Below are 16,774 nucleotides of genomic sequence, written 5' to 3' on the forward strand. Positions count from 1 at the left end.
CTAATTTTTTGTAAAATATAATTTCATACATAGGTTTTCAACATTTATATTTTATTTTGTAATAGAATTCTCACAGGTGTTATAATTCTATACTTAAAAAGATTCAATGCTCATCACCAACCCATTTACTAATACAAAGTAGTTTTATTATTATTTATTATTATTATTTTGAGATGGAATTTCCCTTTTGTTGCCCAGGCTGGAGTACAATGGTGCGATCTCGGCTCACCACAACCTCTGCCTCCTGGGTTCAAGTGATTCCCTTGCCTCAGCCTCTCAGCCTCCCAAGTAGCTGGGATTACAGGCATCCACTACCATGCCAGGCTAATTCTGTATTTTTTAGTAGAGATGGGGTTTCTCCATGTTGGTCAGACTGGTCTCGAACTCCCAACCTCAGGTGATCCGCCTGCCTCGGCCTCCCAAAGTGCTGTGATCACAGGCGTGAGCCACCGTGCCCAGCGAGAGTAGTTTTATAAACGATTAGTTCTTAAGTGAATATCTCTAAATTATGGAGACTTCTGCTTTCCTAAGTGACCTTGTAATTGCAGAATCCTAAGTAATGAACATTCAGTAATGAAGACTCTCTATACTGATACTGTTTACTTCAGTCAAGTGTTTAGTTAAAAAAATTAGATGTATTCAGTTACTGAGGGCAAAACTCGCAACATATAGAAAGTGTGTTAGGCTATTTTGGGGTTGCTGTAAAGAAAAACCTGAGGCTAATTTATAAAGAAAAGAGGCTTAATTGGCTAAAGGTTCTGCAGGCTTTCCAGGAAGCGTGATGCTGGCATCCGCTTCTGGGGAGGCCTCAGGAAGCTTAAGATTATGGTAGAAGGCCTGGAAGCCAGCACATCACAGTGGTGAGGGCAGGAGCAAGGAGGAGTGGGGAAGGTGCCACACTCCTTTAAACAACCAGGTCTCCTGTAAGAGAGTAAGAACTCACTCACTATCGGCCGGGCGCGGTGGCTCAAGCCTGTAATCCCAGCACTTTGGGAGGCCGAGACGGGCGGATCACGAGGCCAGGAGATCGAGAGACGATCCCGGCTAACACGGTGAAACCCCGTCTCTACTAAAAAATACAAAAAAACTAGCCGGGTGAGGTGGCGGGCGCCTGTAGTCCCAGCTACTCGGGAGGCTGAGGCAGGAGAACGGCGTAAACCCGGGAGGTGGAGCTTGCAGTGAGCTGAGATCCGGCCACTGCACTCCAGCCTGGGTGACAGAGCAAGACTCCGTCTCAAAAAAAAAAAAAAAAAGAACTCACTCACTATCACAAGGACAGCACCAAGCCATTCATGAGGGATCTGCCCCCATGACCCAAACACCTCCCACTAGGCCCCACCTTCAACACTGGGGATTATGTTTCAACATGAGATTTGGAGGAGACAAACATCTAATTTATATCAGAAGGGTTCACAGAGAAAATAATTCCTTTCCTCTCCAGACACCTAAATTCCCTTCCCAGGAGGCAACTGCAGTTATCAGATTCTTACCTCTTCTTCCAGAAGATCTGCTGAGTATATACAAAAGTGTTGAGTATAATTTTTTCCACAAGTAGTGGCACATTACACTGTTCTGTACCTTTTCCCCCTACTTACCCCCTTTACTTTTTAATTTTGGTAAAGTTTACATCTTCCTTCAAATCTTTCTTAACATCTTACCATCCTAGTCCTCCCCTCATGCCACCCTGCTCTCTCCCCTTCTCTGAACTAAAAAAAAAAAATGAAAAAAAGTTCTTTTGAATAACACAGATGGCACTTAAAACATAGGACTTATATTCTTTTTTTTTTTTAGTCTCACTCTGTTGCCCAAGCTGGAGTGCAATGGCACGATCTCGGCTCGTTGCAACCTCCACCTCCCGGGTTTAAGCGATTCTCCTGCCTCAGCCTCCTGAGTACCTGGGATTACAGGCACACGCCACTGTACCCGTCTCACTTTTGTATTTTTAGTAGAGATGGGGTTTTACCATGTTGGCCAGGCTGGTCCTAAACTCCTGACCTCAGGTGATCCACCTGCCTCGGCCTCCCAAAGTGCTGGGATTACAGGTGTGAGCCACTGTGCCTGGCTTGGACTTAATACTATTTATCTTCTTCCTCTATGGGAAAAGCTAGCATAATGTAAATATTAAGGCATTTAGAGCCAGGCGAACCTGAGTTTGAATTTTGAGTTCCGCTAATTACTAATGGGTGATTCTAGACAAATTGCTCTACTTTCTCCCAGAAACCAAATATCTTCCTCTGTAAGACAGAAACCGTAACACATCACTCTAGGTTATCAATAAAACCTAGACTTATCATAGGGCCTACAGAGAGTAAGAATCCATGAAATACAATCTATCATCACCACCACTACCACCATCGGCACTGTCAGCTGAGCAACAGCCTGAGAATTAGACTTCTCCCTGTACACTGAGGGGCCTGTCAGACAGCAGCTGTGGCATTGGGTCTTGGCTATATCAACCACTGGGAAACTAAGTCATACAATTTCCACAAGCCAAGGCTGCTACACTCATGGTTTAGACGAGGGCAAGGAATAGTTTGAAGGCAGATTCCAGGACCCCTGACCCCCTGCCTCTAGTCTCTTCCTTCCTCTTACCAATAACACCTATGAAAAAAGTGTTCCAAAACTCTCAAGACTGAATCTAACCTTACAAATCCATCTGGATGCATTCCATTGAAGACCAGGGAACAGGGCTTAGGAGAGTGCATGCCAATGGTTGGTTGCTTGTGACAATGAGGAAAGGGCCCACACAAAGGTTAAGCTATGTGCCTCCGGAGTTAGGGCTTGCCTACTAAGCACAGAAGCTGCTTCCTAAGTGCTTAGGGACCATTTTGGATCCATTGCTTGGTTCCGAGAGATGAGACCTACTCTTCCTAGGTATCTGTAAGTAAAAAATTTCGGCCCGGCATGGTGGCTCATGCCTGTAATCCCAGCACTTTGGGAGGCCAAGGCGGGCGGATCACGAGGTCAGGAGATCGAGACCATCCTGGCTAACACGGTGAAACCCCGTCTCTACTAAATATACAAAAAATTAGCCGGGTATGGTGGTGACTGCCTGTAGTCCCAGCTACTCGGGAGGCTGAGGCTGGAGAATGGCGTGAACTCTGGAGGCGGAGCTTGCAATGAGCCAAGATTGCACCACTGCACTCCAGTCTGGGGGACAGAGTGAGACTCCATCTTAAAAAAAAAAAAAAAAAAATTTTTTTTTTTTCTTCCTCCCTCCTCCTCCTGGGGCTTGTTCTCCTCTGGGAGGCAACCACTGATAACTAGTGTTTGGGTATACTTCCTCAGATGGTCTAAGCATGCAAATACAAATATATAGGAATATACAGAATCACGTTTTCTTTTTTTTTTGAGACAGAGTCTCGCTCTAGTACCCAAGGCTGGAGTACAATGGCATGATCTTGGTTCACTGCAACCTCCACTTCTGGGGCTCAAGTGATCCTCCCACTTTAGCCTCCCAAGTAGTTGGAACTACAGGAATGCGCTACCAGACCCAGCTAATTTTTGTATTCTTTGTAGAGACAGGGTTTCGCCATGTTGCCCAGGCTGGTTTTGAACTCCTGAGCTCAAGTGATTCACCTGCCTTGGCCTTGCAAAGTGCTGGGAATACAGATGTGAGCCACTGCGCCCAGCTCACTTTTCTTAAGCATTCAAAACCTCTATCCTCATCCAGGCACAGTGGCTCAATGCCTGTAATCCCAGCACTTTGGGAGGCTGAGGCGGGTGGATCACCTGAGGTCAGGAGTTCGAGACCAGCCTGGCCAATACAGTAAAACCCTGTCTCTACTGAAAATACAAAAAATTAGCTAGGCGTGGTGGCAGGTGCCCATAATTCCCAGCTACTTGGGAGACTGAGGCAGGAGAATTGCTTGAACCAGGGAGGCAGAGGTTGTGGTGAGCCAAGATCACGCCATGGCACTCCTGCCTGGGCAACAAAGGTGAAACTCCTCTCAAAACAAAAACAAAAACAAAAACAAAAAACTTCTGGCCGGGCACGGTGACTCACGCCTGTAATCCTAGCACTTTGGGAGGTCGAGGTGGGCAGGTCACGAGGTCAGGAGTTCAAGACCAGCCTGATCAACATGGTGAAACCCTCTCTCTACTAAAAATACAAAAATTAGCCAGGTGTGGTGGTGCGCGCCTGTAATCCCAGCTACTCAGGAGGCTGAGGCAGGAGAATCGCTTGAACCCGGGAGGAAAAGGTTGCAGTGAGCTGAGATTGCACCACTGCATTCCAGCCTGGGTGACAGAGAGATATTCCGTAACCACCACCACCACCACCACCACCACCACCTCCATCCTCAAAGTCTTTGTGGATGACTTAGTTGTGGTAACAGCACATAACTAAACCAATTCAAATGAAGAATTCATCAACATCTTGTTTATTCCATTTTAAAAGGGTTCCTCACATACCCTTTCTGTTAAGAAGCTTTAACATTAAGACGAAATTCCTAAAACAGTGTCAGAAAAACCTCTAAGCAAGGTAACACTGGTGATTTACATGAGGGGCAAACAACAGTTTGAAGACAGATTCCAGGACCCCTGGCCCCCTGCCTCTAGTCTTTGGTACCTGTGTTCGCATGGCCATTTGGAAAGGTCACTCTGCAGTGCACTCTGGAGGCTGCAGATGAGGCAGCAAAGCCAGCCTGGAAAGCTTGACGCCAGAATCCCATGCCCTGGTGCGGCAACAAAAAGTGGGGCCTCTGGAAACTGAGTAAGGCGAAGTCAGGAGGCCAAGCCCAAAATGTGGCACAGTGGGGGAGGCAAGCAGGATTTAGAAGGCTCAGCACATTCTAGAGATGGCAGACGTGGGAGCCAGATCCTACAAAGGGCCTGCCAGATTCCCAGGGTGGAAGGCAAGGAGAGCTCTGGTGGGTCTGGCAGTGAAGAGCCAACAAAGGTTGAGGGAAGATCTATAAATATGTTAGGACTCTGTTGGGTATCTTCTTGGGCAAAAGAAACAAAGGAGTCAGACTAGTGCAAATGTGGCCATATGAGTGGTGGTGCAGCAGGGTCACAAGCACAGGTCTGGCCCGCCCAAGAAAAGGCTGGGATCTGGGTCTCTGACAGACACACCTTGTACAAAGTCCTGTTTGCTGCACATGTACTATATGGACAAACCTTGTGGGGTTGGGATTCTAGGTCAGGAACTGGGCACAGAAAAGGGGCTTTGCTTTATAGGGAAACAAGCAAGAGGATTATCCCCAGCATTCCTTAGGCCAGCTATGTAAGCTGCCAGCTGCCAAGAGGAAATGCCATCTGTGAGGCAGGTACAGCAGTTATCTGGAGCACAGGGTGAACAGGCCACAGTGAGCAGTTCCACCTTGTTTGGGCCAGGAGCTTCCTTCTGTTCTGTATCAAGGAGTGGACAACCAGATTTGGCCAAGGTCTCACCAGTCTGGGCTGTGAGCGAGCAGGCAGCCTGGTCTATCCTATTCCCAAGAGCAGAGAAACATCCCTATTGTCTGGCTGACCATCCCAGTCTGGGCTAAAGCATTCCAGAAGCCCAGCAGAAAACAAAGGTGACTTCTTCTATCTACAGATGCTTTTAAAAGCAGGCCATGACAGTAAAGTATCTCCACTTTGCTTTCACACCAGCATTATAATGAGTCTTGCTTGCTGTTTAAGCACTGAGGTTGTTTCTTAGTCCTTTGATTTCTGTAACACACATTGTCTTGGGGCTGCAACACAGTCCTTTTCTAACTGGAAAATAATCTCTTATGAATCAGGTAGCCTGACTCATGAACAGAAGCAAAGGGAGGCAATATGCTCCCTTAGGACACCAAGTGTTTGTCTACTGCTGGCAGATCCCACCTTCAAGCCAGCTACCAAATCTCCTAAGAGAAAAGAAATACTTGCCTTTTATCTCCTCCCTCCCCAGATAGCCCATGTCCACGGCAAGGCTGGTCAGGCCAGTCCACAGGGTCCCATGGGCCCAGAAGCAAGGCACCATCACTCCATGAGCCCCCTTGGAGGAGTTCCGAAAACAGCATATGTGACCTGAAGGTGATCAGCCCTCATCTGATCACACCCCTAGCTCTGCACAAGCACAGAGTTTAACACACATTGTCTTTGCACAATGAGTTGGAAGGTAGTATAAATGAAACATGCCTACCAAGTGCCAGAGAGAACACAGTCTGTTTTGGCCTCAAAGGGTTCAGACTAAAAGGGGCTTTCCTCTTGTGAGACAAGCCCAGGGCTGCCCCTGATTCAATGATGATGAAGACAGAACACTTCTCCAAGGCTCTCTGCCAGAGAAGCCCCATCATCTGTGCTTGTTCTTCATGCAAAAAAGAAGGGGGACACTGAGGGAGAATGCCAAGGAACTGAGGTGCACTAGGGTGCCAATCATCACATGGTCGACAAGGGGCTCTGAAAGGAAAAGAAGGCTCCAGCATTTACAAGAATAAGGCAGGGCCTGAGGCTGGACAGGTCAGCAAGTCCTAGGTACACCTGATGGCCAGTACTGCCCCCTAGGCAAACACTTCCTCAACTTCACATGCTTCCAACTAAAGCTCTTCTCAAGGAGGACACTGCTTCTCTGAGTCAATCTTCACTTCCAGTCTGATCTCTGGACCCACCCCTTCCTTCTCAGGGGTCCCCTCTATCAAGTCTAGTATCTCCTTGCAGTCCACAGGCTTTCTCAGTCAGCAAATAAGGAGGAGCCGTTCATTCAGAAATGACAATTCTTGGAAGTATTCTCCTCCAGCCATCTTCCTTTTTTTTTTTTTTTTTTTGAGACAGAGTCTCACTCTGTTGCCCAGGCTGGAGTGCAGTGGCCCAGTCTCAGCTCACTGCAAGCCCTGCCTCCTGGGTTCACGCCATTCTCCTGCCTCAGCCTTCCGAGTAGCTGGGACTACAGACGCCCGCCACCACGCCCAGCTAATTTTTTTGTATTTTTAGTAGAGACGGGGTTTCACCATGTTGGCCAGGATGGTCTCGATCTCCTGACCTCGTGATCTGCCCGCCTCGGCCTCCAAAAGTGCTGGGATTACAGGTGTGAGCCACCATGCCCGGCCTGCCATCTTCCTTTTTATAGCCCCAAGCACTCTAGAATATCACCCACACCTGCTGGCTTCCAGTATCTCACTTGGCCACTGGTCTACTTGAAGCTGGCTTCAGCCCTCACCTCTCCACTCAGATCATCCTACTCAGGTCATCAGGGTCCTTCTCACTTGCAGAGCCAGTGGGCTTTTCTCTGTCCTTCCCTCAAAGTCTCTGCAGCATTAGACATTGTGGATCTCTTTTTCTCCTTCCTCAATGTCTCAGGCAATGCTCTTCCCTGCTTCTCTTCCGGTGTCCTGGAACCTCCGCCCTCACCCCATCTCTAGCCTTCTGATCTTTTCAGCTCTACACCTGGATACTGGCTGACTACAGTCTATGCCATTAACTTTGACCATGACTTCCAAATATGTATCTTAGGATGAGACAGCCCTCCTTGGTTATCTCCTGGACCTATGTTTTCTCCTGTGCTTTCTGTCTCAAAGACAGGTACCACCAACCTTCCTAATCTCCTAAGCTAGAAACCTAGGAGTCATCCAAGATACCTCTTTTTGCAATGCGTGCTCCACATCTAGTCTGTCACCAGATCCTATTGACCCAACCTCCACAAACTCTCCTTAATCTACCTGGGGTGAATACTGTGGATGGACCTAGCCAACCTCCATTTCATCCTGTTTCTGAGGTGCAGTGCCTAGAAAGTAACAGGGGCCTCTAAAAGCTGGACCTGAGACTACCTGGCACAGCAGCCCAATATACATATTCCTCCCTTCAGGGACCAGCCTCCTGCCCTGGGCAGCATGAGCTCAGCTGTTTCCCAAGACAACAACTTTGGTATGCTCTGTTGTCTCCGCTCCCTGTGGACTAGCAGTATGATCAGCAGGGGGAAACTGTGCTGGGGACACTGAGTTGTTTTCTTCCATCTGATTTCTGCTTGCTGGACTAGCTCAGGAAGCCCAGACCCCAGGCAGGTCTCCTAATAACAATGAGCATTTCATCACCACTGCAGGGAATTCAGAATTTATTCTGGACCTCCAAACATCACAGATAATATGACTAGAAAGTGCTGATTCCAGGGTTGCCAGGTAGCAGGGCATTGCAAGGTTGAATGCAACCTGCAGGATGGGTGAATTTTTCTCAATGTTATCAAGGAAATGTGGAAAATTCCAGGGTGCATGGGGGTGGGGGGTATTAAGAAAGACAGGTCCTGCTGGGCCAAACTCGGCACTCTTGGGGCAGAAGTGAATCAAGATCTTGCTGATCCAGAGGCTAGGAATACCTACTCAGCCCACTAATATTAGCTGGAATGCCAGGGTGGACTTAAGCCCAGCTCAAGGAGAGGTATTACTGTGGCAATTTGTTGCCATAAGAGACAAGTTCAGGCCAGGCGTGGTGGCTCATGCCTGTAATCCCAGCACTTTGGGAGGTCGAGGCGGGCGGATTGTGAGGTCAGGAGTTCGAGACCAGCCTGGCCAACATGGTGAAACCCTGTCTCTACTAAAAATACAAAAATTAGCGGGGTGTGGTGGTGTACGCCTGTAATCCCAGCTACTTGGGAGACTGAGGCAGGAGAATCACTTGAACCTGGGAGGCAGAGATTGCAGTGAGCCGAGACCACGCCATTGCACTCCAACCTGGGCGACAGAGTAAAAACAGACAAGCTCTTAGAAGAAATATGCCTATCAAATATGGTAAAAGTAAAGATATCAAAGTTTTTTCTGACCAATTTTGTTTGCTTTAGATTTCAGAATGGTAGGTAAGAGCATGAAGAAAGTCTATTGCCGAATTCTACTGAACTTGCAAGGTATGCAAGCTGGAAATAAAGCATATTACTTACCTTGTGAACACTGGTCAAGACATTTAGGAAAGAGAAATCTAGGAGGAAGAAGGGGGAAATATTTAAAAACCATTCATCTCAGAGTTGTCACTGATTATTTCCCACACAAATAGTACCACTGACAAGCAAACTGACTCACATGATGAGGCAAGTGGCAGCAGCACTGAGCATTAAGGATACCCATGGGACTTCACAGCTTTCCGTCAAAGCTCCCCATGCCAGGAGCCCCACAAAAGTCCCTACATGGCCAATTCTAAGTGGAATGTTGAAGAGGGATACTGGGGACAGGACCAGCTCTTTGGTCTATGGGAGATGGAGAAAGAGCTGGTCTTTTTTGAAAGACGTATGTTTTTGAGTAAAGTGGATATTTCAAGGGAAAGTAAGAATTACACTCATCTAACTCTACCAAGGGCCTTTAATACCAACTTTGCCATGCTTCTCTTTATGTACACACTAGAATCTCAATTGCCCTTTAATCTCCTTCTTAACTCAGAAGGTGAATGAAAAGCAGGAAACTGAATTAAAGTGAAGCAGGAGGTGGGGGTGACTGATCCAAAGTGTGAGTTACTTAACAACTGTAGCACTGCAGTAGGCTCCAGAGAAAAACTCATATTCTCACAGGACTTCAGAACTCCTAAAACATCATAAGGCCTGCCTCACGGAAGAAAGCTAACACTAATGGGGATAGCTGCCTTTTATGGAGTTCCTCCTGTGAGCAAGGCACTGTGCAGGCAGTTCACGAACGTGATCTTGCTCTGTCGTCCTGTCCTCTCTGTGCCTCAGGTATCTAATAGATGAAAGGCATGGGTTTAGGATGGCTCAACACACTAAGTTTGCCCAGTGTCTCACAGGCACCTGGGAGGCAGCAGGGCTAAGGCAGGTACCCAGTCTGTTTGGCACCACAGAGGTCCTGTGTTTTCTTCCCTGACAATTGGGATGCTGGCTGAAGTCACTCTTCTGAATGGCTGCTGGTCTAGCTGGCAGGTATTAATGATGTTCACAATGCTGGGGGAGTTTCTCTCCTGGAATTTCCTTGGTGGCAGCAAATCTTCATCATTTTATTTGATTTCTGACAACAGCCAGTCATACACCATTTGAAACAAAATTTGGTAGATGAGCTGGGTGAATACCAGGTTGGGCTGTGGATCCTGTTCCCTTACCTGACTCCCTCATAGTTTCTGAAGAATTCCAAGGAGGAAAACCCATGTGCTATAAGCGGGTCGAAGGGGCTGGAACAAGGGAAGATACAGCCACACCAAAGTCTCCCAAGAACAGAACTCACTGACTTCACTGTGCTCACAGTCCACAGAAGGCTGCTGCACAGTAAGCATTCCTTTATTTATTTTAATTTTTAAAGTTTTACTTAAAAAAATTTAAACAGCCTGTAATCCCAACACTTTTGGAGGCTGAGGTGGGCAGATCATCTGAGGCTGGGAGTTCGAGACTAGCCTGACCAACATGGAGAAACCGCGTCTCTACTAAAAATACAAAAAATAAGCCGGGCATGGTGGTGCATGCCTGTAATCCCAGCTACTTGGGAGGCTGAGGCAAGAGAATCACTTGAACCTGGGAGGTGGAGGTTACAGTGAGCTGATATCATGCCACCATTGCACTCCAGCCTGGGCAACAAGAGTGAAATTCCATCTCAAAAAAAAAAATAAAATTTTTTTTAAACAATGGAGCAACTGTTCAGTTGGCGAAAGAAGTCAACTCCCTTTTTTGAGATAGCGTCTCACTTTGTTGCCCAGGTTGGAGTGCAGTAGCATGAACACAGCTTACTGCAGCCTCATCACGCAATCCTCCAGCCTCAGCCTCCCAAGTAGCTGGGACTACAGGTGCTCACTACCACACCTGGTTAATTTAATTTTTTGGCAGAGACGGAGTCTTGCTATGTTACCCAGGCTGCTCTTGAACTCCTGGGCTCAAGCATCCTCCAATCTTCCATCTTCCAAGTGTGCTGAGATTACAGGCATGAGCCACTGTGCCCTGCCTGATTTTGTTACTTGAATTTTTATATTCCATAATCATGTTCACCCAATTTTAGCCTTATTTCTATATTTAAATAGATTATATACTCAACTTCAGTCCTTTTATGCCTTATAAAAAACATTTTTTTTTTGAGACAGAGTCTTGCTTGCTCTGTCACCCAGGCTGGGGTGCAGTGGCATGATCGCGGCTCACTGCAACCTCCACCTTCTGGGTTCAAGCGATTTTTGTGCCTCAGCCTCCTGAGTAGCTGGGATTACAGGTGTGCACCACCACTCCTGATTAATTTTTGTATTTTTAGTAGAAATGGGATTTTGCCAGGTTGGCCAGGCTGGTCTCGAACTCCCGTCCTCAAGTGATGTGCCTGCCTTGGCCTCCCAAAGTGCTGGGATTACAGGTATGAGCCACTGCACCTGGACTTAAGTTATTTTTCAACAATATTTAGAACATACATGTTGGAACACCCATTTATTTAGCAGACATTTCATAAGTCCTTACTATGTACTAACTATTAAACAGAAATAGTTCTCCCTTACAAAAGCTAAGTTTGTCTTCCATAATTCCTCTCTCTTCTTTGGCTACAAGTCCAAAGGGGTCTATTGAGGACCTAGCACTAATAAAAGAACAGCATTTACTACATACAAGGTGACTAATGCATTCCAAAAGATCTGTCTCCTTCTGGTGGGTGGAAACAAATCACTTTCAGTACACTTACACACCATATCCTGTATCTACCTGTGCTCCATGTAGCAACTCATGGGCTCCACACATGCTGTGATGGCACCAATGGTGAAGGAGGCCTTGACATTTGAGTCTGGGTGGGTCTGCAGGGCCTGGACAACATCAATAACATCTGTGTAGCTGGAGAAGGTAAAAAAAGGAATGATTAGTTTACTGACTGGCATTGCAAAGTGGAGGAAGAGGGGAATCCCGAATGGCTGACTGAACAAGGATGGAAAGAAAACCAAAAGGAAGAGCCTGCAATACAGTCCCTTGGTGTCACTCCACTTCATGACATGCAGCCCCTGGAATCTACAGTGTTTCTACATTCCCAAGTTCCATTAGTCCTCATAACTATGCAATAGTGAGTGGAGGAACCACCCTGCTCTGGAGGTAAAAGGAAGATGGCAGGTGACCCTGGAGCTCTGAGGGTGGGACCTAGTGTCCTTAGGCCTGTTTTCTAATCAAGTTAGGAGCTCCTGCCACTTGCCTATTTTCTTTAGTAGCTCCTTTCTCTCCTTCCCACGTCTCAGAACACACAGGCAAGAAGTGTGTCTGGACCCATCCAGGTCAGCAGACTCATCCATGTCAAATACAGCTCACATTGGTATCTCCTGCCTGGAACTCTCTCCAAACTCCAAACTCGTTGTCCTTTTCAGCAGATGGACTCTACTCTTTCAGATGTTAAGCTCAAATAATTTTTTTTTTTTTTGGTCTCCTTTGACTCCATTTTTTCCTCTCTTCAAAATATAACTAGAAGAGATCACTGCTTACACCCCCACACTCCCACTGGGTCCAAACTGTTATAATCTCTTGCTTAGATCACCCCATCAGCCCCCCAGCTGTCGCTGCTTCTGTCCTTGCCTCTCTCTGATCTGTTTTCAACACAGATGCCAGAGGGATATGCTAAACCCAGAGTCAGATCATGTCATTTCTCTGCTCAAAACCCTCTGGTGGCTTCCATCTCACTCTGTGTGAAAGCCAAAGTCCTTACAATACGCCAGGCAGCCCTCTATGATCTGACCCCCTACGGAGCAGCGAAGAATTTCATCTACTATCACTTCCCTTTCCCTAATCCAGCTACTTTGGTTTCCTGGCTCTTTTCTGAACATGCCAGGCATACTTCTACCTCTGCATTCTTTGCCCCCCTGCCTGGAATGTTCTTTTCCTCAGGTATCTGCATAAGTGGTTCTCTCTCCCTTCAGGTCTCTGCTCAGGAGGCATCTTATGGAGAGGCATCCTCTGACTTCATACACCCGGTGTGATCCAGCAACCCTCCCTTCTTGGCATTCTCTGCCTCCTCTTCCAAGTTTCTTCAAAGCCCCAATCAGCAGTTATTTATACCTTATTTTCTCATTTATTTCTTTACTGTCTTCATAATAAGAATGTCAGGTGGTACTGTAATCTCTGCTGCCTAAAGGACGGTAGGTGAATAAACTGGATGTTCAACCCTGAGCAGGCCCCTGGCCACTTCAAGAGGGGGACCTAGCCTCCTCACCTAGTAGAGGAGAACTCTTTCCCGACTGATCCAGCCTATCACCAAAAGGTTTGTTCCTATGGAAGAAAGTCAAACCTAATGGGCAGCCCGTCTGATCAGATGGGCCTGGTTTAGTTTGAGCCCTTTGGAAGCCAGTGGTGGTGGTGTGGACAGGTACAGCCTGCTTGAGTTGTTCTTGAGTTCCTACGAACAACTCATCTGTAAAAAGGCCCTTGGCTTTATCTGCAGACTACAATACTCCACCCCACCCCACCCCAGGTTCTCCTGAGTCCTGATCAGCTGGCAGGGCTTCAGTAGAGAATGGGGTGTACTAGGTTCTAGAGTTCCACCAGGGGGGCCTGACAGCCCTCTGCTCACAGCCTTCTCTTCTTCAGGGCTTCTCCCCCTACCTGGGCATGTGTATATGACCACATGGGGCTCTTTCCACTGAGTGCCTGGCTGGGCCTGGATGCCAGGAGAGTCCAATCCACAACATGCACTGCCAGGCCCATATAGAAGCACGCCTGGTAAGCAGGGCTGGCATGTGCATGCTGTCCCGCATCCCTCTCTGGTGGTGTTTAATGGAGTTAATGGATTTAACTCTTATGGTTAATGTGAAACGTGCTCACTCAAACTGTAGGCTTAAATTGCAAACATAAAACAGCCTACGGGAGACTTCAGTGTAAGCAGTACAGACTCATTTCTTAGGGGAGCAAAGGACAACTAAAAAGGATTCACAAGTCATGCTTGAGGAGTCATTTTAATGTAACAGGATTTCCCTTAGAGAGGGTGGCTGTGGAATTTCTAGGTTTTCAGAGCATTTCATTAATTTTCATTGACTTTATTTTTTTTATTTTATTTTTTTTGAGACGGAGTCTTGCTCTGTCACCCAGGCTGGAGTGCAGTGGCTGGATCTCAGCTCACTGCAAGCTCCGCCTCCTGGGTTCACGCCAATCTCCCGCCTCAGCCTCCCGAGTAGCTGGGACTACAGGCGTCCGCCACCTCGCCCGGCTAGTTTTTTGTATTTTTTTTTTTAGTAGAGACGGGGTTTCACCGTGTTAGCCAGGATGGTCTCGATCTCCTGACCTCGTGATCCGCCTGTCTCGGCCTCCCAAAGTGCTGGGATTACAGGCTTGAGCCACCGCGCCCGGCAATTAATTTTCATTGACTTTAATGGAAAAAGGTTACAGTAAAAAACAGGCTCCTGTCTCCCTGATGAGGCCTCTGCATCTGGGCACTGCCCCAAGAGAGAAGGCCCTGAGCCATTCACTCTATCCATTAGGGGAATCCCTGCTAGAACCTCCCTTCCTCCCCAGCCCCATAATCATCCTGGGTGAGGGCTCCAGACAGAAAGAGCACCCCTCACCCAGAAGGAATCACCACACTCAAGTTACTAGAGCCTTTTTTTTTTTTTTTTGAGACAGAGTCTTGCTCTGTCGCCCAGGCTGGAGTGTAGTGGCAGGGTCACAGCTCACTGCAAACTCTGCCTCCCAGGCTCAAGCGATCCTCCTGCCTCAGCCTCCTGAGTAGCTGGGACCACAGGTGTGCACCACCACACCCACCTAATTTTTTGTATTTTTGGTAGAGACAGGGTTTCATCATGTTGCTCAGGCTGCTCTCAAACTCCTGAGCTCAAGTGATTCACCCACCTTGTCCTCCCAAAGTGTTGGGATATAGGTGTGAGCCATGGCGCCCAGACTAGAGCTTGTACTAGACCACCTGGGCTAAACTGACCCAACTGTATGATGAGGGCAAAAAACTGTCTCTTCATGTTTGCTTCCTGTCAGTATTTTCTTTATTAAAAATAAAAACAAAACAAAAACCTAGCAGGACCTTAACTTTCTTTTCTCTGAAACAACAGATAATCTATTCAAGTCTCCTTTGGGCACAGTCTTATATTTGCAATTTAAGCCTACAATCTGAATGGGCACAAGTTTTTACATTAATTAATTTCAATTTTTTTTTTTTTTGAGACGGAGTCTCGCTCTGCCGCCCAGGCTGGAGTGCAGTGGCCGGATCTCAGCTCACTGCAAGCTCCGCCTCCCGGGTTTACGCCATTCTCCTGCCTCAGCCTCCCCGGTAGCTGGGACTATAGGCGCCCGCCACCTCGCCCGGCTAGTTTTTTGTATTTTTTAGTAGAGACGGGGTTTCACCATGTTAGCCAGGATGGTCTCGATCTCCCGACCTCGTGATCCGCCCGTCTCGGCCTCCCAAAGTGCTGGGATTACAGGCTTGAGCCACCGCGCCCGGCCCAAATTTTGTTTTTAATGTAGATAATTTTAAAGAATGATTTTATAATATTCCAGGGTATAAATAAATACAGCTCCTCAAATTCTCTAAAATTAATTTTTTTAAATTCAGATTTTTCCAGTTTTACTTATATTTGTGTGTGTATGTGTGTGTGTATTAAGTTCTATTCAATTTTACCACCTGTGTAGGTTCTTATATCCATCACCATAGTCAGGATACTAAACAGTTCCAACACACAAGGATCCCTTGTGTTGCCCTTTTATAAACACGCCCACCTCCCTCCTGCTCTCCACTCCCATTCTGACCCCTGTCAATCACTAATCTGTCCTCCATTTCTAAAACTTTGCCATTTTAAAATACATAAATTCAATTTTTAAAACAACAACTAACAGTTCCACTTGAAAAGTTTACGTCTATCGTCCCACCACTTCACTAAATTGAGTGGCATCAGGCCACTCTAAGGGCTAAAGAAATCTCTGTCCCATATTACAAGTTTCCCCAAATAATGCTATAAATGAAAATAAAGCCAGGCCGGGCTTGGTGGCTCACACCCATAATCTCAACACTTTGGGAGGCTGAGGTGCAAAGATTGCTTGAGTTCAAGAGTTCAAGACCAGCCTGGGCAACATAGGGAGACCCATCTCTAAAAACAAAGGCCAGAAACTGGGCATGGTGGCTCACACCTATAATCCCAGCACTCTGGGAGGCCAAGGGAGGTGGAACACGTGAGGTCAGGAGTTCAAGACCAGCCTAACCAAGATGGTGAAACCCCATCTCTACTAAAAATACAAAAATTAGCCAGGTGTGGTGGTGAGTGCCTGTAATCCCAGCCACTTGGGAGGTTGAGGCACGAGAACTGCTTGAACCCGGGAGGCGGGGGTTGCAGTGAGCCAAGATTGTGCCATTGCACTCCAGCCTGGACGACAGAGCTGGACGACTCCAGAGCTCCAGCCTGGACGACTCCAACTCAAAAAAAAAAAAAAGGCCAGGAGCGGTGGCTCACGCCTGTAATCCCAGCACTTTGGGAGGCTGAGGCGGATGGATCACCTGAGGTCAGGAGTTCGAGACCAGCCTGGCCAACATAGTGAAATCCGATCTCTACTAAAAAATACAAAAATTAGCCGGGTGTGGTGGCGTGTGCCTGTAATTCCAGCTACTTGGGAGGCTGAGGTGGGAGTATTGCTTGAACTTGGGAGGTGGAGGTTGCAGTGAGCTGAGATTGAGCCACTGCACTCCAGCCTGGGTGACAGAGCAAGACTCCATTTCAAAAAAAAAAAAAAAGGAAAAAAAAAAGAAAGAAAGCAAATAAAGCCATATTCAAGGAATACAATTCTTAATATGAGAAGCATCTAGGATCTCCCATCACCAACAACCTAAATAATGGGCATGAAGGCCCAGTCCCAAGACAATGGACATGCTATAAAGGAGGGTGCTACATGGGCCCAGCTGGTAAGAAAAGTGTCTTAGTGAAGAGCCACAGCATTTAGCTGGTATTCTGACTGGAG

At 47.2% G+C, this 16,774-nt stretch overlaps 1 protein-coding gene across 6 annotated transcripts in view; it reads right to left on the reverse strand.

Moving 5' to 3' along the window:
* DNAAF9 (dynein axonemal assembly factor 9) overlaps positions 1 to 16,774 on the reverse strand; it is a 164,623-nt gene that overhangs the window by 24,477 nt on the left and 123,372 nt on the right. For all 6 annotated transcript variants that reach the window (XM_050745657.1, XM_050745655.1, XM_050745654.1 and 3 more), the window contains 2 exons: positions 11,558 to 11,683; positions 8,837 to 8,874 (listed from right to left, as the gene is read on the reverse strand). In XM_050745657.1, coding sequence (XP_050601614.1) covers positions 8,837 to 8,874; positions 11,558 to 11,683 — 164 coding nt within the window. The remainder of the gene's footprint in view (positions 1 to 8,836; positions 8,875 to 11,557; positions 11,684 to 16,774) is intronic.

Source organism: Macaca thibetana, chromosome 10 (genome assembly GCF_024542745.1).
Source record: "Macaca thibetana thibetana isolate TM-01 chromosome 10, ASM2454274v1, whole genome shotgun sequence".
Classification (NCBI taxonomy): Eukaryota; Metazoa; Chordata; class Mammalia; order Primates; family Cercopithecidae; genus Macaca; species Macaca thibetana.